General features: G+C 41.8%; 1 protein-coding gene across 9 annotated transcripts in view; it reads left to right on the forward strand.

Moving 5' to 3' along the window:
- nr2c2 (nuclear receptor subfamily 2, group C, member 2) overlaps positions 1–24,518 on the forward strand; it is a 76,328-nt gene that overhangs the window by 20,402 nt on the left and 31,408 nt on the right. For 7 of the 9 annotated variants that reach the window (XM_051653812.1, XM_051653805.1, XM_051653811.1 and 4 more), the window contains 4 exons: positions 4,771–4,869; positions 8,420–8,623; positions 9,279–9,384; positions 12,573–12,752. In XM_051653812.1, coding sequence (XP_051509772.1) covers positions 4,771–4,869; positions 8,420–8,623; positions 9,279–9,384; positions 12,573–12,752 — 589 coding nt within the window. The remainder of the gene's footprint in view (positions 1–4,770; positions 4,870–8,419; positions 8,624–9,278; positions 9,385–12,572; positions 12,753–24,518) is intronic. The other 2 variants (XM_051653807.1, XM_051653808.1) reach the window with 1 other exon arrangement.

The raw sequence follows: 24,518 nt of genomic DNA on the forward strand, positions 1-24,518 counted from the left end.
TCTCACCAACTGCCGGTCTTGCAGATTCGTGCTTTACAACATCAGGAAAATCAGACCTTTCCTGTCTGAATATGCTATACAGCTCCTGATCCAAGCTCTGGTCATTTCAAGACTGGACTACTGTAATGCCCTGTTGGCTGGCCTACCAGCTAACACAATTAAGCCTCTGCAGATGGTCCAGAATGCAGCAGCATGTCTGGTCTTCAATCAGCCAAAAAGGGCTCATGCCACCCCACTCTTGATTTCACTCCACTGGTTGCCAGAAGCTGCCCGCATCAAATTCAAGGCTTTGATTCTGGCCTTCAGGACAGCCAATGGAACTGCACCCTCTTACTTCAATTCACTCCACCAGGTCTATGCTCCAACTCGTTCTCTACGGTGAATGAGCAAGTGTGCCTGGTGATCCCGTCCCACACAAAGTCTAATTCACAATTGTTCCCTTTCTCTGTTCCTCTGTGGTGGAATGAGCTTCCAACCTCCACACGATCTGCTGAAACCATCTCAACATTGAAGAACCAGCTGTTCTGTGAGCACTTAACCAATCAACACTAAATGTACTTTCTATTTAAAAAAAGAAATTATTCTTGTCTGTCTCTTTCTTCTGTTCTAGCTTCTATACTTCTACAGCCACATTGAGAACTTGGCAGTGCGATACTGCAGATGTTGTGGACTTTTGTATGAAAAATTGCTTGCTATGCTCCTAATTTTTTAGTTGCTTTGATAAAAGAATCTGCTAAATCAGTGGTTCTCAACCCTTTTCCTGAAGCCCCCCAACACTACACATTTTGGATATATCAAACTCACCTGATTCAACTCATCAGCTTGTTAGAGGAGACTCCAAGACCTGAATTGGGTGTGTCAGAAAAGGGAGATATACAAAATGGCGAAGCGACCAGGGCAGGTCTGTACAGTGCGATAGTTTTGTTTTATCTTCAGCACTTGGAAAATCCACAAGTGATGCCTATTAAGAGCATTGCAATAAAGAACATGAACAATGCGTCTTATGTCATAAAATTAGTTGAGTTATTTTTTGTGAAGAGGTTCGTTGGGTGGGAAAGGAGGAAACCGGAAACATAGGATTTCAACTCAAAGGTAGGACTTTTAATTAAACAAACTCAAAAATGGCTTTTCAGCACAATACTCATTAGATCAAATTCATAACTCAATTCAGTCTCTTTCTATCTGGAAGCTCTCTCCCCTGGTCTCTGGCGTGGCCGCTTTTTATTGCTCTCCCCGATGCTTACTGCAATTAGAAACAGTTGTTAGTCATTATCGGGCTAAGGTGTATGCACCCTTACCGCATTCTCTCTCTCTGAATGAACACTCGACCACGCCCCCGCCGCCACATATCCCTACCGCCGGGAGACATGCGGTCTGGCTACCACTCAGCCAGCCCCCTGTATGAAGTGTCCGTCTGTAGAATGAAAGGGAGAGAGAATTTAGGTGAGTGTAAAAGCGACCCACTACAGAGTGTGGCTTTCACCTGCGTAAATGCCTGTTGACACTGCTCCGTCCACTGGACCGGGTCTGGAGCTCCCTTTTTAGTGAGATCAGTCAGCGGGCTGGTGGCGTCCAAATAATTAGGCACAAACCTTCTATGATAGCCAGCCAGCCAGCCCTAGGAACTGTCTCACCCCCTTTTTGGTCTTGGGTCTCGGGCAGGTCACAATCACCGCATTTTTATCATTTTGGGGATGCATCTGCCCGTGGCCCAAGTGGAACCCCAGATACCGTACTTCCATTTGTCCAATTGCGCACTTCTTAGGGTTTGCCGTGAGTCCCATCCATCGCAGTGACCTCAGAACCGCCCTCAGATGCTGCATGTGCCGCTGCCAATCATTACTGTATATAATGATGTCATCCAGGTAGGCAGCGGTGTAAGCAGAGTGCGGTTTGAGGATTCGGTCCGTGAGGCGCTGAAACGTAGCCGGGGCTCCAAACAAACCAAACGGAAGCGTCACAAATTGGTGTAACCCAATTTGGTGTGGAGAATGCCGTTCTTCGTGGGATATTGGCGGTAAGTGGATCTGCCAATAACCCTTTGTCAAATCCAGTGTCGAATAAAAGTGAGCGGTGCCCAACCGATCGAGCAACTCATCAACATGATGCATTGGGTAGGCGTCAAATTTAGACACCGTGTTGACTTTCCTATAATCCACACAGAACTGTACAGACCAATCGCTCTTAGGGGCTAGAACAACTGGGCTGGACCAATTGCTGTGGGATTCCTCTATTACCCCCATAGTTGGTAGGGACGGCTACGTACCACTACCACCAGCTCAGTCTTGATATGGTGTTGGATGAGGTTCGTACAACCCAGCAGAGGGGAAAACACGTCTGCAAATTCTTCCTACAACTTGGCATCCTCTGTGACTTGATACGGTGAGAGGTGGTCTCTGCAAGTGACTGGGGCGATATGATTGGGTTTTGTGTTCACCTCCGGACCGAGCTCCGCCCTCTCCGGAACTATGGTAGCTAACGTCACAAGGACCGCCTCCCTCCACAATTTCAGGAGGTTGAGGTGGTATATTTGACGTGGGCCCCCTCTGTCAGTTCGTTTCACCTCATAATCGAGATCTTCCACTCGTCGTGTGACCGCAAATGGTCCTTGCCACTTGCCGAGTAATTTGGAGCTCGATGTGGGAAGTAATACGAGCACTTTGTCTCCCGGTGCAATCTCACGTAGCCGAGTACCCCTGTTATACATTCGGCTTTGACGTTCCTGAGCTTGGAGCAAATTCTCCTGTGTTAGTTGTCCTAGAGTGTGGAGTTTTGCTCTAAGATCAAGAACGTACTGAATTTCGCTCTTACTGGTTGAAGGTCCCTCCTCCCAAGTTTCCCGTATGACGTCGAGCACACCGCGCAGGCGCCACCCATACAGCAGCTTGAATGGGGAAAACCCTGTGGAGGCTTGCGGGACCTGTCGCACTGCAAACATATTCTGTGGCGTGGTGGAGTTTAGAAATTGCTATCATTCATTTTAACATGTATATTAACAGTAATAAAATATGTTATTACACCAAAATGTGTTATGGATATGGGTTCAATTAAAGGTGACTGATATTTTATTTTGCTCCCCTAAGTTGTAGTTTCTTTACTTGTAAAACAATAAACATTACAATTAAGACAATGATGTTTCAAGGAGATTAAAATTTGCTCAGTGCTAAAGGTTAATCTCAGTCTTATGCCCATGAGTCTTATACAGCATGCCCATGAAATGCCCGCAGACCATTCATGGCAAGTATGAAACATATTGCAGCAAAATTTGCTAGAAAATCTATTCTAACTGGCTGCGTGCTTTAGGGAACTCTTTTGAGACGGGTGTGCAGGTTTTTATCAGTTTATCAGGTCACAAAGTTTTGTTTAAAAGTTACCAGGCTGCAACAATGAGCACCTCGGAAGATTGCTCCACTTTATGTAGAGCACCAGCACCACCACTATTTTCAGAAGCACTCTCAGTGATTTTGATCTGGAACTAGGCTTGTCTGAAATACGGAGCCGCAGATGTTCATGAGTATCATATCTAAGTCAGGGTTAGGGTTAGAGTCTTGTATGTATGCCACTCTGATCTGTAGTGTGTTACACATACTCGAAACACACACAATGTTAATGATACAGTGTTTCAGCGGTCTTAGAGCGTTTTGTGCCCGATGCACATAAAATATATTCCATCTCGTGCTCTGATGACTTGTGTATTGTACAGAATAGCTGTGCTCTTAGTTGGGTTTTGTTGTTTCTGAACAAATCTAAAGTAACCCCATGGCACTAGGTGCAAGGAGGAGATGAGAGCATTTCACCATGTACAGTATGCAGGAGGAGCACAAAATTGTTGTCGACAGAATCAACAACACACCTTCAGTTTTCTGGCAAAAGTAAAGGCTGGAGACCGTATATATCAGTGCTGCGTGCTAAATTATTTGACAAATGAAATGATAATTTCTGTTAATTGGTCAAGAGGGCCTAATAACTGGCTAATGCTGATAATTTCATAATGACTCTGATTAAATATAACATGAACATAAATGTTTTATGCTTATGATTTGTAGCTGAACTGCTGGAATGTATTGAATGAAGCATGCATTTGTTTATGAATGAATGAATGAATGAACATTACATTTATTAAGCACTTTTCTGACACTACACTCAAAGCACTTTAAACAATGAACAGGGGAATCTCCTCAACCACCACCAGTGTGCAGCATCCACCTGGATGATGCGACTGCAGCCATAGTGCGCCAGTACGCTCACCACACACCAGCTATTGATGGAGAGGAGAGAGTAGAGTTATAGAGCCAGTTAATGGTTGGGGATTATTAGGAGGCCATGATTGAGAAGGGCCAATGGGGGAATTTGGCCAGGACACTGGGGTTACACCCCACTCTTTACGAGAAGTGCCCTGGGATTTATCAGGACCTTGGTTTAATATCTCATCCGAAGGACGGTGCCTTTTTTACAGTATAGTGTCCCCATCACTATACTGGGGCATCAGGACCCACACAGACCGCAGGGTGAGCACCCGTTGCTAGCCTCACAAACACCTCTTCCAGCAGCAACCTTAGTTTCCCCCAGGAGGTCTCCCAACCCTGCTTAGCTTCAGTGGGTAACCAGTCTTGAGCTACAGGGTGATATGGCAATTTGTTTATATATAATATTTATATGTTTGTACAATTTATTTGTTGGGCTCTTTGTTTAAGAGGACTGTAGTTAACATGGAAACACACTGCTTTTGTGCCCGACAGAACATCTCACCTCATTTCTTGTGTGTTGCAGGTGCAGTCGTCTCCATCAGAAAGTTCAGTGATGAGCTCCTCCCCCCAACGCATTCAGATCATCACTGACCCTGCCGTCACAACACCACAGAGAATACAGGTACACACACATATCAGAGCAAGGCAATATTTCAAATATTCACTATCTATTCACTATGATTCAGCTGGTGATGTAAAATGATGCAATATCATAGTGATTTTAATTAGCTTTTTATTTGCCCATTAAGTTTCCTAAAGAGCATGTCATTCAACTAGTTTCACGATCCTTCCTTCTCGCAACTCGAATATGAAAGCAGTAAGACAAGTCATGTTAGAAAACATCATTTCCATTCATTTCCATGAATCAGTTCAAACTGTACATTTTAATGAATCAATTCAAAACTGATTCAACAATTTGTTTGCATTATCACTCACAAATGTTCACGGAAGTCTCTGTGTAGCATTTTTCATACATTGTTTTCGTAAAAATATATTTATTAAAAAGACGTGACGCCACTGTGAGAGCTGTTTCATGCTGTTTCATGTTTAATCTGGTGAGATTCGATACACCCAGTTACATATTTGCTCTTTGAGGTAAACATAGCAAAGAAGTCAAAAAAAGAAGTCCTCAGACTCTAGAGACATTAAAAGACACTTATGTGCTCAAGATGAGGCCTCTGGCGAGCCTGTGGACCGGGGACTTGATTTGGAAGGCTCGTCGGGAGATGAAATCCAGCGTCAAATGTCCAACATCTCGGTGATGCTGACGAAGGTTGTTGCTGACTTGGAGGATCTCGCTGTAATACGTTGAACGATTACGGCGATGGAATCAAAATTCTCTGAGTTGGTCACAAGAGTCGCAAATGTTGAGAAACGAATCGATTATTTGGAGTCGTTGGAAAGGGAATAATCTGCTAATCCGCCCGCATCCAAAACAGACTTGGAATATGTTTTGGAAAAATTGGAAGATCTCGAAAATAGAAATCGAAGGAACAATATTCGAATTGTTGGAATTCCTGAGCATGAAGAGGGCAGAGATATGGTGAAATTCCTGAACGAGCTCTTCCCGACATAACAGGCCATAAACTGGAAATTGAGCGAGCTCACAGAGTCCCGGCTCACAGATCTGCTGAGGGAGACAGGCCCCGATCAATCCTGGCCAAATTTCTGAGATCATATGATAAAGATTTCGTGTTGCGCCAGGTGAGGATCAAAGGAAAGCTTTCTTGGAAGAATCACAATATTTTCTTGTTCCCGGACTTTGCGAATGCGACAAGAGAAATGCGATCGGTTCAAGGAATGCAAGAAACTCTTACATCAATGGAAGATCGCTTTTGCAATGATGTTTCCAGCCAAACTGAGAACAGAAAAGAAAGATGGTCACAGGGTATTTACGTGTCCAAAGCAAGTAATGTCTTTTATAAAAACAATGGGTGAGTAAGCCATTTGGGGTTTTTCATATAGCTCCAGAGTGGATTAACTCGCTGTACTTACTCTGGCTGTTCGAGGAAGCTGGGCACCATTTTTGTTTCTGTTTGTGTTGGTTCCACCTAGCGGCTGGAGTTTGTTTTGTGGAATATCACTCCAAGAAATTTTTGCATGGACGGAAGATCGCTTTACACTGAAGTTCCCGGCCAGATTGAGAATAGATATTAAGAAGGACTGCAAAATATCTACATGCCTACACAAAGGATGTCTTTTATAAAGTTGATGGACTGAGTAAGTCATGGTGTATTTTGTTTATGCGACCTCCGAGTGATTAATACACACTTGACCATTCGAGAAACCGGGACGCTTGTTTTGTTCTTTTTGTGCTGGTTCCGCCTAGTGGCTGGAGCTTGTTTTGTGGAATAACACTCCTTCGGTACAGTTATGGATGAATCTGTTCGTTCTTTGTGCTTATACCTCAATGAGTTTATTTTTGTGGAGTATATTTAAAGGACATTAGAATGATTACGTCATCTGCTGCACTCATAACAGCCGGCTCACTGAACAATTATTTATCTGTCCGAGGAAACTGAACGGCTTTATATCAGCTGGAGTTTATTTTGTGGAGGAACATACCTTCAAGACAGTTCTGTGAATGAATCTACACCTTCTTTGTGTTTATTCTGCCTGTTGGCTGTGGTTTGTTTTACAGTATTTCTGTTATGTAATTTTGCCTCACAAAATTTGTGCAGAAGCACCGGACTTGAGAAATCCAATGGCAAAGTTGTCGCGGGGGATCTCGTATGCGTACATGGACCTTTTGAGTTTAGAGGGATTGACGACAGTTGGCGCTGTCGTGCGCAGGGTTAATGCACACGTTTTTCTTTTCTCTGTTTGTTTTGTTCGGGGGGAAGTTTGGGGTTTGTTGCACTTATGGGGAATGTGGTCTGTGTACTTTTGTTTTTGACACACAATTTATTTTTTTTATTATATCAATATGTCAGATGTTAACATGAGTGGATTTTCTCTCTCCATGTGGAATGTGAATGGGTTGGGGCACCCCATAAAAAGAAGAAAGGTTATTTCTTTTCTTAAGCGTAAGAAATATGATATAGTGTTTCTTCAAGAAATGCATCTTTCCCTGTAGGAAGCTGAAAAATTTGGGAAGATATGGGGGTGGACATGTTTTCTTTAGTGCTGGCTCAAGTAAGAGCAGGGGGGTCATTACATTGATAAGTAAACATCTACAATTCAAATGTCTCAAACAGATTAAAGATAAATTAGGGAGAATCATTACTGTTTTAGGAGAAATTCAGGGGCAAAGGTTGATTTTGGCTAATATTCTACGCACCTAATGCTGATTATCAGGGCTTTTTTATAGATCTCGAAGGGATGTTGCAAGCCACTGTCACCCCTCATGATATAATATTGGGAGGAGACTTTAAACTCTTGATGGACTCAGTCCTTGATCATAGTGAAGCAAAGTGTGTAATCCCACTAGAGCAACATTGACACTTTATAGACACTCAGCACACCCTGGATTCGAACTTGCGACTCCAGGGGTGGTAGTCAACGTCAATACTCGCTGAGCTACCCAGGCCCCTGTGAAAAACATTCCTTAATTATTTTTAGTTCTATTTTTAGTGTTTTAATTCTCACATTAAATATTTATGCTGCCTTCATGTGCTATCGGAATTATGGTAAATACAAGTTTCCCACTCAAGTTGTAATTACGACTGGGAAACTCTGAGATAATTTTGATACTGAGTTTCTGAGATGGGAGGAATCCTAAACTTTCAACATGACGGAGGAGAGTACTGTTTCTGTAGTGAATGACAGGTTTTATTCATTATTCTACATACAGCTAGTTGTTAATGCTTACAGTTTCGGTCATATTCATTTATGTGTATCAGCAACCATTTGATGCATGTTGTACATTTTTACACCATGAAAGTAGCTTGTATTTGACCACAATTCCAATATCGTCAGCAAGCTGAGTCATATTTTTTATGGTGTAAAAATAAAAGTTCCTCAAGAAATATGTATGAATGAACATTTTTTTTCCAACAACAAAGTACTTGAACGCGACACACTTGTAATTACCACTTCAGAAGTGGGAAGTAGGATAATTCCGATAGCACATGAAGTCAGCTTTAGACTATACTTGGCTCCAATTGTAGTTTGGTTGAGGTTATGTTTCCTCTAATTAAAAAGTGTACATATAAAAAATCTCTCTGTGTCAGATTGTGACCGAGCCGCAGTCAGGTCAGAAGATTCAGATAGTGACCGCTCTAGACTCCAATGTCCCCAAACAGCAGTTTATCCTCACAGCACCTGATGGATCTGCAGCAGGAAAAGTCCTGCTGGCATCACCCGACAGCACTAGTGCCAAACAACTCATCTTTGCCACCGCAGACAGCCTGGTGCCCGGACGAATTCAGGTATGCGTAAGTACACACGGACGTCAGATTCATATATGATAGCATCAGGTTTAAATACTTCCTCCTATCCTAGCTTGATATGACGAGTCTGTAACTGTAAGGAATTCATAGGTTGATTTCACCTAAAAGTGTTACACTGTGACTCTTCAACGCGTTTAGGAAATCTGTTTGAAAACGGTAATTTGTCTTTTTTCTTTTTGAATCAGAAATCACACTCTTCAGCTTTAACTCCAATGAACCCAGGGAAAATTTATGAAACTATGTTGATTGACATTAGTACATGCAGTTCCAGTTATGTATACAATTATATAAAAAGTGTCCTGATTATAATAAAGCACAACAGTACCCACACACTTTTTCAGCCGTCATTGTTCCACAAGTATTTTTCCCATTCATTTTTACATAGGGCTATCATAAAATCCTTCATAAAAGAGCCATGAACTAAACCAACCTGCTGCGAGGTGAATCAAATAAGTATTTGAAAATCTGACTAAAATACAAAGATACAAGACTGTGTACTTTTCGTCTTAACTGCATCCGGACATTAGTCTGCCAGCGGGAGGGTGTTAATAATTTGACCGACTTTCATGTTAATGGCTCAGCAGTGTGATTGTACTGTAAGTGCTAAATGACAAATAAATATTGTGCCTTTTCCTGCTAGTTTGTGACTGATGCAGTGTCTGTGGAGAGGCTTCTGGGTAAAGGAGGAGACATGAGTCGAACTCAGCCTGTTGAATACTGTGTGGTGTGTGGAGATAAAGCTTCAGGTACAAACACAACACATAATACATTGCATATGAAACATGTCTGGAAATGGCCAGTACTGGCTGAAATTGCCTGTTGCAGTCTGATCAGCTGGTCAGGAGGTTTCTTCCTGTCCAAGTTGGCGCTAAGGGACTAGACTTTATGCCGATAGCCAAAATTCTGGCTCTGCCATTTATAGCCATAGATACTAAGAAGGGTAGACCTGGGCTAGTTGTTACAAGGGCTATATCTCAGTAAAGATGAGATTTGGAGTCAAAAGTCCAATTGTGCAAATGTTTAAACCCCCCTTTAAGGGTCATGAAACCCCAAAACAAAATTTTTGAGATGTTAACCGATATGTACAGGATGCACATCACTGAAAACAATGATAGCAAGCATGTTTGTTGCCTGCAGTTCTGCTACTCGAGCTCCAAACATGAAGCAGCTGTCTGTTTAGAGACGCATACATTCCATCATGTCTTCTCCATACTTCTGATCATGGACTGGATAACACAACAGCTTGTTCAAAACCAAAAGACAATAATGAAAACTGAAAACTCAGTCATGTCAGCTCTCTTTTTGGTTTTCTTTGCATCTTGCGAAATTTACCAGGATTTAGGTCTTATACAGGGTTTACCAGCACTCCATCGCTAAGACAGCGAAGTTGAAATTCTGGATAACTTTACACATACACAGGTTAGTATGCTATTTTATCACACTAGAGTCATATTAACATTTATTATGTTTAAGTATTGCGGCTGTACTTTTGGAACAGTTTGTTGTTAATGTTTTGTGTATTGGACCCGTTTACTTGTAACGGTAACTCTGTGGTAATCAACATTATGCCACAAACACTGTCAATAGAGTTTAACTTGTATTAAACCAGAAACATTTTAAGTAGTGGTCGACCAATATGGGTTTTTTAATGGCCGATGCCAATATCCAGACAGCAGGGTGGCCGATACAATGCCGATATATCACACAATTTAATATAGTAAATAACAAACATAAAATTGCTAAAAAATTAATACACTTTTATTTAGCACTATATTTACTCAATTTCATACAAAACTTTAACTTTGTAAAAAAATTATCTAAAATAATATTGTATTTTAAATGGTAGATAGCAGTTTCTTCAGATTTCTGTTTAGTCATCAAGTTTTAGTAAATTATTTGCACATGAAGAAATAGTTAATATACTAGGAAGAAGGAAATTACAGTACACACAGTAGTCCAGCAACCATGGATGGCATGTCCACGTAAGCAATAGCATTTACTCCAAAAATACTGAATCAAACCAATTGTACATACAGTGCATAGTGAATAAGGCATTTACTCATAGCACACGTGAAGTGCTTTTACTTCGAAGTTGCTCTCATGCGCTCGTGCGGATCCAGCACCAGCAGCAATTTCCTGACAGTTTAAATGGCCTGGATCGCCTGCTTGGATTGATTTGTGAATCAGAAGAACTTTTGATCCTGATCCTGAAGTTTTTATTCTGACTGATGGAACGTGTGCTTCAGAGGAAGATATTAGATGAGCGCTCGACGGGAAGAAGATGCTGGATTTTTGTGAGGTTCTTGAATTACATCCGTTTAAAAGAAATATCGGCATATTTGCAGACGGTATATAATAGGAGATTTATTGATATTTGCCTTTTATCATTAGAAAAGAAAGTTAAAAGTTACAGGGAACTGCTGAGGAGAGGCTGATAGAATACACACTTCAGAAGAAGATATTAGATGAGCACTCGACGGGAAGAAAACGCTGGATTTTCGTGAGGTTCATGAATAACATCTGTTTAAATTAGATTTGCACATATTTGCAGATGGTATATGATATTAGTTTTATTGATATTAGCTTTTTTGTCATTAGACAAGACAGGGAACTGTTGAGGAGAGAGAGGGAGAATGAAACAGGCAAGCACTTTAACATTATGAGCTCAAACGCATCTGTCGCAGCTCTGATATGCAGACCTTTTAATTGAGACTGTGTTTCACACCAGTCTATTATTGTAGTAACATGATGGCACGTAACAACAAAACGAACCGTGACTGGTTGTTTACATGTCTCAGTCGCTTCACATGCAAGCAGCCGATTTTTGGTGCCCTCAAGAAACAAATCGGCCAAACAGGAAAAATTTATCGGCCGATGTCGATAATATAAAAAGTGAGAATATCGGCCGATTTATCGCCTCGGCAATATAGCGGTCGACCACTAGTTGTAGATTAATTTATATTAGGTCTCTATGCAATGCCTGCTTTTGCTTCATTCTCAAAAGTTTGAACAAAATATTAAAATCTGCCACAGCCTTTTTAGAGTACTGTTGCTGACCATGTGCATCCCTTCATGGTCACAATTTACCCATCTTCTAATGGTTACTTCCAGCATGATAAAGCACCATGTCACAAAGCAAAAGTTGTCTCAAACTGGTTTCATGAACATGACAATGAGTTCACTGTTCTTCAGTGGCCTTCCCAGTCACCTGATCTGAATCCAGTAGAAAACCTTTTGGATGTAGTAGAACGGGAGATTTGCAGCATAAATGTGCAACTGACAAATCTGCAGAAATTGCGTGATACAATCATGTCAACATGGACCAGAATCTCAAAGGAATGTTTCCAGCATCTTTTGGAATCCATGCCACGAAGAATTTAGGCTGTTTTGAGAGCAAAGGGAGGCTCTACCCAGTATTAGTATAGTGTTCCTAATAAAGTGCTCAGTGAGTGTATATAAGAAGTACTATAAAAAATTATGAGTGCGGCCCTCAGGCAACAGGGATCCAGCTTGGCGGACCCTGAGCTTTCCAAAGTTGAGTAGCCCTGGTTTAGACACTGGTTAATAAGGAATGCCTTTCTATTGGGGCATGTTGTCACAAAACTCAACATTCAATGAACTGTATCTTTTTTTACTGGGAATTAACGGTGAAAATGTTCAATAGCTTTTTTGTAGATAAGACAAGGTATTCAAGGTATATGTCTATGCAAAAATTTACTTTCAACAGTAAATATTTCTTAGAGTTGGTTTACAGAAGGAAAAAATGTGACAACTAGCCACAGTCTCCCATCTAAATCTTCAGTATTTTAAAAACATGTATACTTGTATACCCTTACCATTCACCGTGGATGAATTTGTTAGTTTTACACATTTCGACAATCATAAGTCTTAACTGTGTGTGTGTGTGTGTGTGTGTGTGTGTGTGTATGTGTAGGGCGGCACTATGGGGCAGTGAGTTGTGAAGGCTGTAAGGGGTTCTTCAAGCGAAGTGTGCGCAAGAGCCTGACATACAGCTGTCGCAGTAACCAGGACTGTGTTGTCAACAAACACCATCGTAACCGCTGCCAGTTTTGCAGACTGAGGAAATGTCTGGAGATGGGCATGAAGATGGAGTGTGAGTGTTCAACAAAAACACAATACAAAATACACATACATGATCATTTGCCAGCAATGTCAATTCTGTCAATGTAATTACTGGCCAGAAAGTTAGTTGATGAACGTTTTTTTGATTTTGTCAATGATAACGAAGTCAATACAAACTTTATAAAGAAGGCATTTCAAAAATGTTTCCCACCCTCCGAGCATTATATCCCACTTTCCGACGGGCACAGGCACTGTGTCCTCTGCCTGGGTCACGCTCACGTGAAGCAGCGCTTGGTGAGACCGATTTCCTTCCCTGTGAGCGCATGAGGCTCAAAACGCTTTGCTCATGGCTAGCCTTATTTTTGAAGGACATTGTCGTTCCCCTGTTTTCCCACTATTTTTCTTCTGTGGCTCCCGAGGGACCACATGAGGCATGCGTGCGAGGCCGGGATACAGAGCGCGGAGAAGTTGAAGAGGAATTGGCACCGGCACAAGCCTTGTGTGCCTCCTCCTCTTCTCAAGCTGCGTTTTCACCTGTTGTGTACGCCCGCGATGACCTGCGGCGTATTATCGGTGCGCACAGTACGATCACGTTTGGTGATTACGAAGAGGAGGGTGACGTGATATCGTTCATGCCATCTGAAGGCGAGGACTTGTCGCACTCAATGGAGGAGTCTATGTACCTTTCTCCTTGTGGGGCAGAAAAGTGTAATAAGATTTCCGACACAGAGTTAAACCAGGTTTTCTCCTGGGCGGTCGAGAAACTCCGGCTTGATTGACCTGCGTTCTCATCTTGATGAAGTTTTCTGCCAAAAACGTTGCTACCTTTTTTCCAGGAGCTGCACAACCAGTAGGCTTCCGCCCTACTTGGCGCACACACACGTTTCATGTGCGGCTGCGTTTACGCCGCTGGACCACTCCACCTCGAAGGGCAGTACAGAGATTCCCCTGGTAGAGGAGACGTAGAACACCATGTCTGCCCCTCCTCTGCACTGGGTTGGAAGACCTGACCAGCTCATCTTTCTAAGCCGTGTTGTGTAACGTCCATGCTTGCAGGTGTACGCAGCGGCGGATCAGGCTGGTTTAGCCCTGCACACCATGCTGGCACTGCAGGCCTTCCAGGCTGACCTGCTTAAAGAGTTGGACGAGAGTGGTCCTGATCGGGAGCTGTTTAAGGTGCTGTGCCATGCTATAGATCTAGCGCTCCAGGCTACCAAGGTGACTGTACAGTCCAACGGCAGATCCATGGGTTTCCTGGTGTCCTTGGAGCATAATTTCTGGCTCAATTTGACCAAGATTCATGACAAGGACAAAGCTGCTTTGCTTCCAAGCAGCACAGAAGCAGTCGCAAGCCTTTAAACACATTTTGTCGAGGCGAAATTTGTCTACTCTGCAACCAACTCGCACTCTTCCTCAGGCCATCGCCCCACCAAAGTCAGTACACAGCCCCCTGTACAGGCTCCACTGAAAGTAGAAATTGATCCACTAGCCAGACCCCAGCACCCCTGGCCGCTGTGTGAAGTGATGCTTTTCAGGCTCCTGTCCCAGCAGAAAGGCTCCTCCTAGGAAGAGCGAGCATTCCTGACGTTGTTGGCACCATGAAGCAGGGATCAGAGTCCACTGATCTGTTCGACTCCTTACCAGAGAGTTTCATTTGCTCTTCCTGCCGTCAGTTGCTGGGATCGAGTTTATGTTCCAGACAGTGTTTCTGTTTGTCTTGCTGTTGGCTCCATGCCAAAACTGCACATACTCAAGGTGTCTGTACAGACTCAGAAAAGAGCATTTTTCCAAACCCCACTGTGCACACTTTGTGCGACCTCTCCCCTAGGGTGAGTGGCACACAGCCCCCGGTGAGCACAGGTGAGAAGCCGCTGTGCCCTCTGGCCCATTATGCATGACACCACCTTTTGGGCATTTCCAGTTGGTTGCTGAAATTCTTCCAGCACTATGTTTTGCGGTTTATGTCTCACAAGTTATGTCTCATGTGCATCCACTGGACTCGTTTGTTACAATCGATCTGAAAGATGTGTACTTTCATGTGCAGATAGCCCCTCATCACAGGCATCACAAGTTTTTGAGGTTCGCCTTCAAGGGCATGGCTTACCAGTTCAAAGTCCTACCCTTCGGCTTGTCCCTAGCTCCTCGCACATTTATGAAATGTGTCAATGCTGCGCTCACTCCGCTGAGGCTGAGCGGCGTCTGTGTTCTGAACTACCTCAACGACTGGCTTTAGTTAGCGCAGTCAGAGGAACTAGCTTGCGACCACAGGGATCTGTTGCTCGCTCACTCGTAGGGTTGCATGGTATTCCGGTTCTAACAAAATATCATGAGAAAAAAATTGCATACCTATTTTCTTTTAAATCCGACAATGCATTTAAAATATGTATAACTTTTTAACAAAATTCAATATGGTGGAGAGGCAGTATGGCCGATATGGTAAACATTGGTATCACTGGAATCCTCATGACCCACAGAATCCACCGATGCCAACATCATGATTTTAGGACATACAGTTTAAATGTTACGGGACAAAAGATTTCTGTCTCTAGGACAAATGGTTCAAAAGATACGCACAAAAGAAAAGTGAATTTTTGACATGATGGTGGTGCTATAAATTATGTCCTAGAGACCCCAAATTGGGTATGGGGGCTATTCATGGCCACCCCTATCAGTGTGCCAAATTCATTTTCATCATTTTCCTATTTACGGTTCTAGGGGCTGCCATAGACTCCCATTGGGAAAGCAGAATAATAATAAATATAGCTGCAAGCAGCCATTATGGGGCCAAGCACCAGCATATGCTTACATTAAACAAAACCCAAAGATCTTACAGATTAAGGCACTTCTGGACAGATTTGAACCCATGACTTTCCAACACTACACAGCGTTGTTAGTCATCAAAGGGACATACCAAGCTTAGAGGTATCACAGCTGAGCACAGCTGTTACCATGATCAACTTAATATTCATGTAACTTTTCAACAAAAGGGAAAATACAAATTCGCTTGGGGAAAAGCCCAGCAACCATTCATTAAACAGAATTAAAAAGTCTCAGATATGGCAAGCATTACACCATAATAAGCACAACACATTGCATGAATATTATATACAAAGCAACCCACACTACTTCACAAGTCACCAGAAAAGTGACAGAAACAGAAAAGTTTCACAGGTGCTAAAGAGACATTTAAAGGGGGCCTGGGTAGCTCAGTGGTTAAAGACGCTGGCTACCGCCCTTGGAGTTTGCTAGTTTGCTAGGGTGTGCTGAGTGACTCCAGCCAGGTCTCCTAAGCAACCAAAATTGGCCCAGTGGGTAGAGTCACATGGGGTAACTTCCTCGTGGTCGCTATAATGTGGTTCGTTCTCGGTGGGGCGCGTGGTGAGTTGAGTGCTGTTGCCGCGGTGGATGGCGTGAAGCCTCCACACGCGCTATGTCTCCGTGGCAATGCGCTCAACAACCACGTGATAAGATGCACGGGTTGATGGTCTCAGACGCGGAGGCAACTGGGATTCATCCTCCGCCACCCAGATTGAGGCGAATCACTACACCACCATGAGGACTTAAAAGCGCACTGGGAATTGGGCATTCCAAATTGTGTGAAAAAGGGGGGAAATCCCCAAAAAAATTTTTATTTAAAATGGTGGTGTGCTGATATGGCTGATATCAAACACAACAGAAAGAAAGAACAAAATGGTCATGATACATTTTGCAGGTACTCAAAGTTTTTCCAGTTGCCCCAAGCTGGTCTCAAACTGGCAACCTTTTGATCTCCACAGGTATGGTGCACCTTACCGCTGGACCAAAAGTGTTGAAGAAATATTCCAAGATAAGAGTCAGCAGGTTTTTAATTAAAAAAAGTATTCAAAATGGCGGAGAGCCGATATGACTGATACCAAACAGGAGAAAGAAAGAACAGAATGTATTTTGTAAGTGTCACCTCCTCTATTTATTCCCTGAATATTTATATTCTGAGGCAGAGCTATAGCAAGAGGTTCTATAAAGACAGCGGACGCAGAGGGCAGCCTCCGAGGCCATTGGAGCTGAATATAAAGAAGCTTGATCCAGGAAATTAATGTTCCTTTAAAACCAAATTCTCGCAAAGAATAGAAAATCCCATTTGACATGATCAAAAACTTTTTCTGCATCGAGCACAATAATTGTTTCATGAAGGGAAGATACAGGAGTAGTATATACAATATTTAACAAACCACCTGTATTAGCTGAGCCTTGTCTTCCTCGAATAAAGACGTATTGATCAGTCGAAATGATGGAGTGAAGTATTTTTTCAAGGCGGAGACTTAACACATTAGAAAGAATTTAAAATATACATTAAGAAGGCTTATTGGTCTATATGAGGAGCAACAGAGAAGGTCTTTCCCTTTCTTCAGTAACAGAGAGATGGAAGCCATATTTAATGTGGAGGGAATTGTGCCTTTTTCAAATGATTCACAATACAACGCATGTAAAAGGTGGATGAGTGTAGTTGCAAATTTCTTATAAAATTCAGGTGGGAATCCATCTGGGCCAGGCACTTTGCCGCTCTGCATGGAGGGCATGAGAGAGTTTGCTCAAGGTCAGAACTACTGGTATGGTAATCTGTGGGATCTTCAGTGACGCAAAAAAATTAGCAAAAAGCACAGGGTCCAGTTTAGATTCAGAGGTATAAAGTGTTTGATAAAAGCAATTCATTTGGTAATTAATAAGGGGGCTTTCACACTGGGCAAGTTTGCTGTGGTCCGATTGCTTGCTATTGTTCCCGGTGCCCCCCGCAGCATTGGTCTGGTTTCACACTCACTTGATTCTATCGAACCCCGGTCCATTTGCGTTCATCTTACGTCATCACAAACACGCATGGAAAACACAACGCGACTCATCATACTTTATTTTTTTTATTTTGGGGCCATTATACACAGCAGAGTGAACGACAAATGCGTATATGTGCACTTCATGGCGTAACTCATCAGATGTCCAGGGGAAGGCGGCTTGCTGCTGCTCGCAAACTGCGTTTTTTGAGGAGACAGCTGATTTGCATCTTTGTTTACACTGCACGCTTACTCAGGCTCGTGTCCAAGGTGACGTTATCGCCACTGTCATCTCCTATTATACCCTATTTTTATAACCTATAATAGTATTTATATATAGTATTTATAAGGTAGATAGATAGATAGACAGACAGACAGACAGACAGTAAATATTTGTAGTGTTGATTGTACTTGTATGTTATTGTGGTGTCATTACTTTTTTGGGACTTTCAGGAATGAAAAACGCATGCGCAGGTTACTTTACTTCCTGAACGAGTGCGCATCCGAGTCCGAGTTGCTTTCACATTCACGCAAATCGCGCTACAGTTCCATTGCAACTGAACTCGGACCACCTCCTACAGGCAGTCTCTGGTTCGGTACCGCGGTGCGCTCCCGCATGACAGCTTTCACAGCTTTCACATTACCAATTTTTCATGCGAACCGTGTTCTGTTTCGAACTAAACTGCCAGTGTGAAAGCACCCTAAGATTATTGTCTGAGGTTATTTTGCCTGCAGGTGTCTTTAAGGCATTTATTGTACATGAGGCAGCTTGTTGCCGAAGCTGAGAGGCTAAAAGTTTGCTTGGTTTATCGCCGTCCTCATAAAACATACGACAGGATCTGAGTAGCAACTCCTCAGCTCACTGCGTGGTCAATAAATAGAATTCTGTTTGTAGGGTGAGACGCTTCTTAAGATGTTCGGGTAACGGATTAATTGAAAGTTGCATGTCAGTTTGGAGGATTGATGAAGGTAAGTTAGAGATTTTGAGTTTGTTCATTTTATTTCTGTGAGCTGTGTAAGAGATAATCTGGCCACAGATCAATACCGTAAATGGCTCCCAATGAGTTGAATGAAAGGTGTCAGTCTCAGGGTTACATTGAGTAAACAAATCAATCTGTTGTCAGAAAGATCAGAAAGGAGAAGGGGATTTAAATGCCAGAACCTTCTCCAAGTCGTATTTGCGAAAAGAAAGTTAATTTCAGTGGGGCATGATCAGAAATAACAATACTTTGATATTCACAATTTTTCACAGAGCTAAACAGGAATGAGTCAACAAAGAAATAATCTGTACGAGAAAAATAATTATGAACTGGGGCAGAGCATGTGAGTGGAGCGGAGTGTTGAGCGGAGCGGTGATAATTCCACCTGAACGGAGAGCGCCTTTTTGAAGATTCCGCTCCACTCGCTCAGGCCGCTCAGTGCCGCTCGCTCAACCCAGAATTCTCTTTGTGATATGCTGGTTTGGGAATCTGCGAAATAAGCAATAGGCCTGAGGTTATGGAGCTCTAACATTGTTTTAGTGAAGTTGCAAACCTAATAGCCTAAATAAATGCAAAGTATAAATCAAAGTTAAGAACGAGGAAATCGAAAGGGAGTGTGGAGAGACCATGAGAATTAGCAAATATTCCTTTTGGAATCTTACGTGTCACATTGCCAGAAAGCAAGAGGATGTGCTACGCAAACATGGTAATGCAGCAAAAGGTGAGCTAGTAGGCTACACTAGTATTCGATAATAAATTAATAGATAAGTAATGTATCTTGTTGATTTGCCATCATGTCAATGCAGCTGCCAGCTAGATGCAGGCCCGGTTCTGCAGGGTTGTGAATGTTAGAGCATCCTCAATTGAATATGTAAGCTTAATAATACTGTATACTGGCAAAGCATTTTTCCTTGAATCCCAGCGAACACACACAAAAAATCCCTGCATCAAAACTAATAAACATGTATGATCTTGCAGATCAGTGTGTCCTAATTTGCAGGTGCAGCATTCTGCTTTCATGCCTCTATTGTACAATTGAGCATTTGATTGGTAAAAATTTCTGCTCTCGCAAAGACAATTTCATAGCGGAATTATCTCACTTAATCGACCTCCTGTGCTTTCGATTTCTGCTTCGGCATAAAGTGGCTCATAACTGCTGGTCAGTTTCCCAAAGCCAAATCCACACCTTAACGATAAGTGAAATGTAAAAAAAAAAATTATTCTAGATTAGTGGTTGCAGATAACATCTTCAACATTGCTTGCTGCATTCATGCGCAGAGAAAAAAATCTATTGATTGTACATTAGAAAAAAAGTTTTCTTAAACGAAGGCAGTGTCATTTGTGAATTAAATAATTTTTATTTGATTTAGGATCATTAAACATGATTTCATCTAATATATGTATTGGACAAAATCTCACTTTATGCAGGACAAATATGTTTTATTTGTTAAATCCATGTTTAAACCTTGCTGTACATATAAAGAGTGCATGCACACGACATGATTGTTTGATGCATATAAAGTCCAGATTCACTTTATAATGCTTTAAAAATATAAAGGAAAAACAAAGGGGGCACATGGTATCTACTAATATAAGAATTATTATATAAATAACCACAGTCCTTTAGACTGCATATGATTCGTACATTTAAAATTGTAGGGAATATTAATAAAGCAACAACACTGACAAAGAGAAAAAACATTCACTGCTCTTTTCTGGATAACTAAATACACCCTTTAAAACTGAACACAAAATTAGGATGAGAAATTGCTCATTTTAATTTACAGACTGATAGCATTAAATCAGAAACATATTAATGTATCAAATCTACAGTATAATCATTCCTTGGAGACAACTGAAAAACAATTATGAATTTCACTTTTACCTGTAATATTTTTCCTGCTACCAGTCCATGTTTTCATTATTGCCATAAAGGACTGGAACAAACTTTAAAGTTGAAAAGATTGTGGTTTTCTGGGTCGGTTGTGTCACTCGGGTCCAGTTTAAACTGAAAAGCACACATTATCGCGTATGCGAGTTTCCGTGCCAACGCACATATGTTTTATCACTTGTAGAGGCATGTTTGATGACTTGTTTAAAGTAAATAAAGGTAATTTAGAACTTAAATTTTTTAAGGCATTATTTGAAGATGTTCATTGACATATGTGCTAACAGAGAAATATTTGACTGATTACAAATGATAAGGAAGGTCTGGTGGACCCAATTATCTAACAGCAGTTGTAAACCAGTAAAATAAACAGCGAGATTTTATATACAAAAACAATACAATCACATAATTTCAGATGTGTACATTACAGATCATTTGATAATTTAATAAATGTCAGCCTATAGTCTATATTTCACCCAGAGGGGCACCTCAGCCCATGTGGGCAAAGGGGCAGTTTAGTATACGTGCTTGGAACCAAGTATACTACAGAGAAATTTAACGTTGGAGTGGGATTTGAGCGAACGCTTTTTTACTGGTGAGCGGAGCATCCGCTTGGGCCGTGAGTGGTTGAGCGGAGTGCACACACATGGAGTGGGTTATGGAGCAGAGTGTCACACTGCTCTGCTTCGCTCACATGCTCTGAACTAGGGAAAAGAATGAATAAGTTCTGGTGGTGGGAAATTTTAAGCGCCATGGATCAAAATATTTATGGGTTTCCAGAAAATATGACAAAACTTTAGCTGATTTAGACAGAGAATAGGTCTTTTTGGAAGAATGGTCAAGGTCAGGGTTTATAACTAAATTAAAATCTCCTCCCATTGGGGGCCTGGGTAGCTCAGTGAGTAAAGACACTGACTACCACCCCTGGAGTTCATGAGTTCAAATCCCAGGGTGTGCTGAGTGACTCCAGCCAGGTCTCCTAAGCAACCAAATTGGCCTGGTTGCTAGGGAGGGTAGAGTCACATGGGATAACCTCCTCGTGGTCTCTATAATATGGTTTGCTCTCGGTGGGGCACGTGGTGAGTTGTGCATGGATGCCGCTGTGGATGCCATGAAGCCTCCACACACGCTATGTCTCTGCAGTAACGCACTCAACAAGCCATGTGATAAGATGCGCGGGTTGACGGTCTCAGACACGGAGGCAACTGAGATTCGTCCTCCACCACCCAGATTGAGGCGAGTCACTATGCCACCACAAGGACTTAAGAGTGCATTGGGAATTGAGCATTCCAAATTGGGGAGAAAAAGGGGAGAGAAAAAAAAATCTCCTCCCATTATTAATTTATGCAAGGCCAAATTCAGTAGTGAGTTGAATAATTTCAAGAAATATTTGTCATCATCCCAGTTTGGGGCATAGATATTGAGAAAAGTTACATTGGTATTGTAAAGTAGACCAGAGACCAGTACAAACCGTCCATTAGGATCAGAGGTACTGTGAGACACAGAGAAGGGAACATTCTTGTGGATAAGAATGGCAGTTCCTCTGCTTTTTGAATTAAAATTAGAATGGAAAAGCTGCCTAACCCATCCACATTTAAGATGGTCTGTGGTAGAAAATCTCATTATCTAAATGTGAAAGTTGTTTACATATCCTATTTCTTTTAATAACATTATTTATTCTTTTTAGATTCCAACACACCAGTTTCAGGGAAAGACCTTGGTGGGATGAGATGCTAGACATCATATAGAAAAAGAGGAAGGTCCAAAAAAACTAAATGTAAAATAAACTAAAATGACAAAGACAGTAAGAACGTAAAGAATATCTATTGACAATAAAACCTATAGAACCTATACCCGTATACATGTGCATAGTGTAATGTAGAGAGATTGCGTTCCTACCTTAGATATGAACAATCTAGCAAATAAAGCAAACTAAGTTTAAGTCGGACAAAAAAATTAAATGTGATGCTAAAGAGGCACTATTAAACAAAATAGTCTTGCATATATACAATAATGTCAAGTGTCTCTAAGTTTAGAGTGTGCCCATAAGTGAGCCAAAGTATCTAAGCCACACCGCCATGTCTGCTGAGCCTATGTTGACTGAACGGATCTCTGGGAAATGTAGTTCCAGGCTTAGCAGTTTGGTGTAAGATCAATTTAACGTGCAGTTCGTGAAAACAAACTCAGTTATACCAGAATAAGAAAAAAAGGTGGGGTGTTGTAATAAAATTCCACAGTCGCCAGAGATGTTTACAATCCTTAGGGCTGGCAAAACACAGTTATTAAAGTTATCAGAAAACGTAAGGTAGCCGGCCAGCCAGCAATCCCATTCAAATTATAGGTTAGACTGCCCTTCATTTAAAAGCAAAACAAAGGAAGAAATTGAGTGGTAAATAACAACAGACCTGTATAACATTACCACTGCTGATTGTGAAGAACAAAAACAATATGTTCTATTACCAACACTCATAAATAAATGGTGCAAACAATCATCCAACAAAATCGTCTGAAGTACTCAAGTGCATTATAATCATGAGCCAGCTGGCAAGCTGATCATCCCACATCTGTATATGTGGGTGTTGCTGGATCCGTGAAGCTCACCTTCTCGTTATTGTAAGTGAAGACCATACGGGCTGGATAGTAAAGTTGGAAGGAGATGTCAGCTGCAAGGAGTCTGCGCTTCGCTTCATTAAAAGAAGAGCAGAGCCATGCCACATCGAGGCTGACATCTGGGAAGAAGTGGATCCAGTTGCCCTGATATAGAATTGGCCCTCGGTGTTGGCTGGCGAGCCGTTGTGTTAGCTCACAAGCTCTGTAGCTGTGCATGCGGACAATTAATGGCCTTGGGTCTTCCCCCGGTGAAGGCTTCAGAGCAGAAGAACAGTGAGCTCTATCCACTATTACTTCCATATCAAAAGCCTCACAAAGTCTGTTGATCTCGGCTGTTCAACTGACTCCGGCAAACCCACTATACGAAAGTTCTCCCTGCGAGTATAGTTACTTAGGTAGTCAAGTTGCTTTCACATCTCCTCATTATCTTTAGTTAGCCAAGTCACTTTGTTTAAGAGTTCAGCCACATTGTCACCCATTGTAGAAAGGGAATTCTCTACTCCCCATATCCTGATTTTGTTGTCAATAATAGATTGTTGCAGAATCTCCAGAGTATCACTGCATGCTTTCTGAAAAGCCTCAATGGAGTCAAGGTGTTCTGGCCGCAGTTTATCGATTTCCTCTTGAAAATCCGCCATAGCCGTGGCTAATATGGATTCGTCGTGAGTTTAAGCTGCCGAGGCTCCGGTCGTTGCAAGTGCCACCTTTGTCTTTTGTCCACTCTTCGGCATCACGTACCTTCGCAATGTTTAATGTAGCACTATATAAAAGATTAAAACCAAAGGAAAATGAGCAAATAACAGTTTGCAAAGTATAAACTTTAAACGTGTGTAGGAGCGACACATCTACTCTGCTTCCATGCTCACCGGAAGTCCCCAAAGATATATAATGTTTTAATACATTTCGGTATGGTGGAGGGACAGTATAGTTGATCTGGGAAAAATATTTTAGTATAGTATAGTGGAAATCCTCATGACCCAGAGAATCCATAGACACCAACCTCATGACTTTTGGACATATGTTTCAAAAGTTACAGGCAAAAATAGCCTCTTTTTGTTTTTTGTTTTACATCTTTTGACCCATAGGTGGCGCTGTCACAAAACTCAGCATGTGCCCTCATACTATGGTCCGCATGAAGCATACCAAGTTTTGTTTTGATAGGGCAAAGCGTTGTCAAGATACAGCCTCAAATCCATTTTCACATCAACCTCATGATTTAGTAACTTTTAAACAAAAGCAAACATCAAAATTCTTTACTATCATTTCGGTGCGACTTGATCTAGAAATTATTTTGAGCCATTGTTTGGACAAATCGGACAAAGTTTGAAGGACGTGAAACTTTTAAACTGTAAACATCATTATCCAAGATGGCAGCTACTATAAAGGGCAGAGTTATAATGTATGGTGGTTCATTTGAATCATTAAGAGGAGAGTAATCAGACAGAATTCTACTGTAATGGGCAGAGTTATAATGTATAGGGGTTCATTTGAATCATTAAGAGGAGAGTAATCAGACA

Source organism: Myxocyprinus asiaticus, chromosome 24 (assembly GCF_019703515.2).
Source record: "Myxocyprinus asiaticus isolate MX2 ecotype Aquarium Trade chromosome 24, UBuf_Myxa_2, whole genome shotgun sequence".
Taxonomy (NCBI): domain Eukaryota; kingdom Metazoa; phylum Chordata; class Actinopteri; order Cypriniformes; family Catostomidae; genus Myxocyprinus; species Myxocyprinus asiaticus.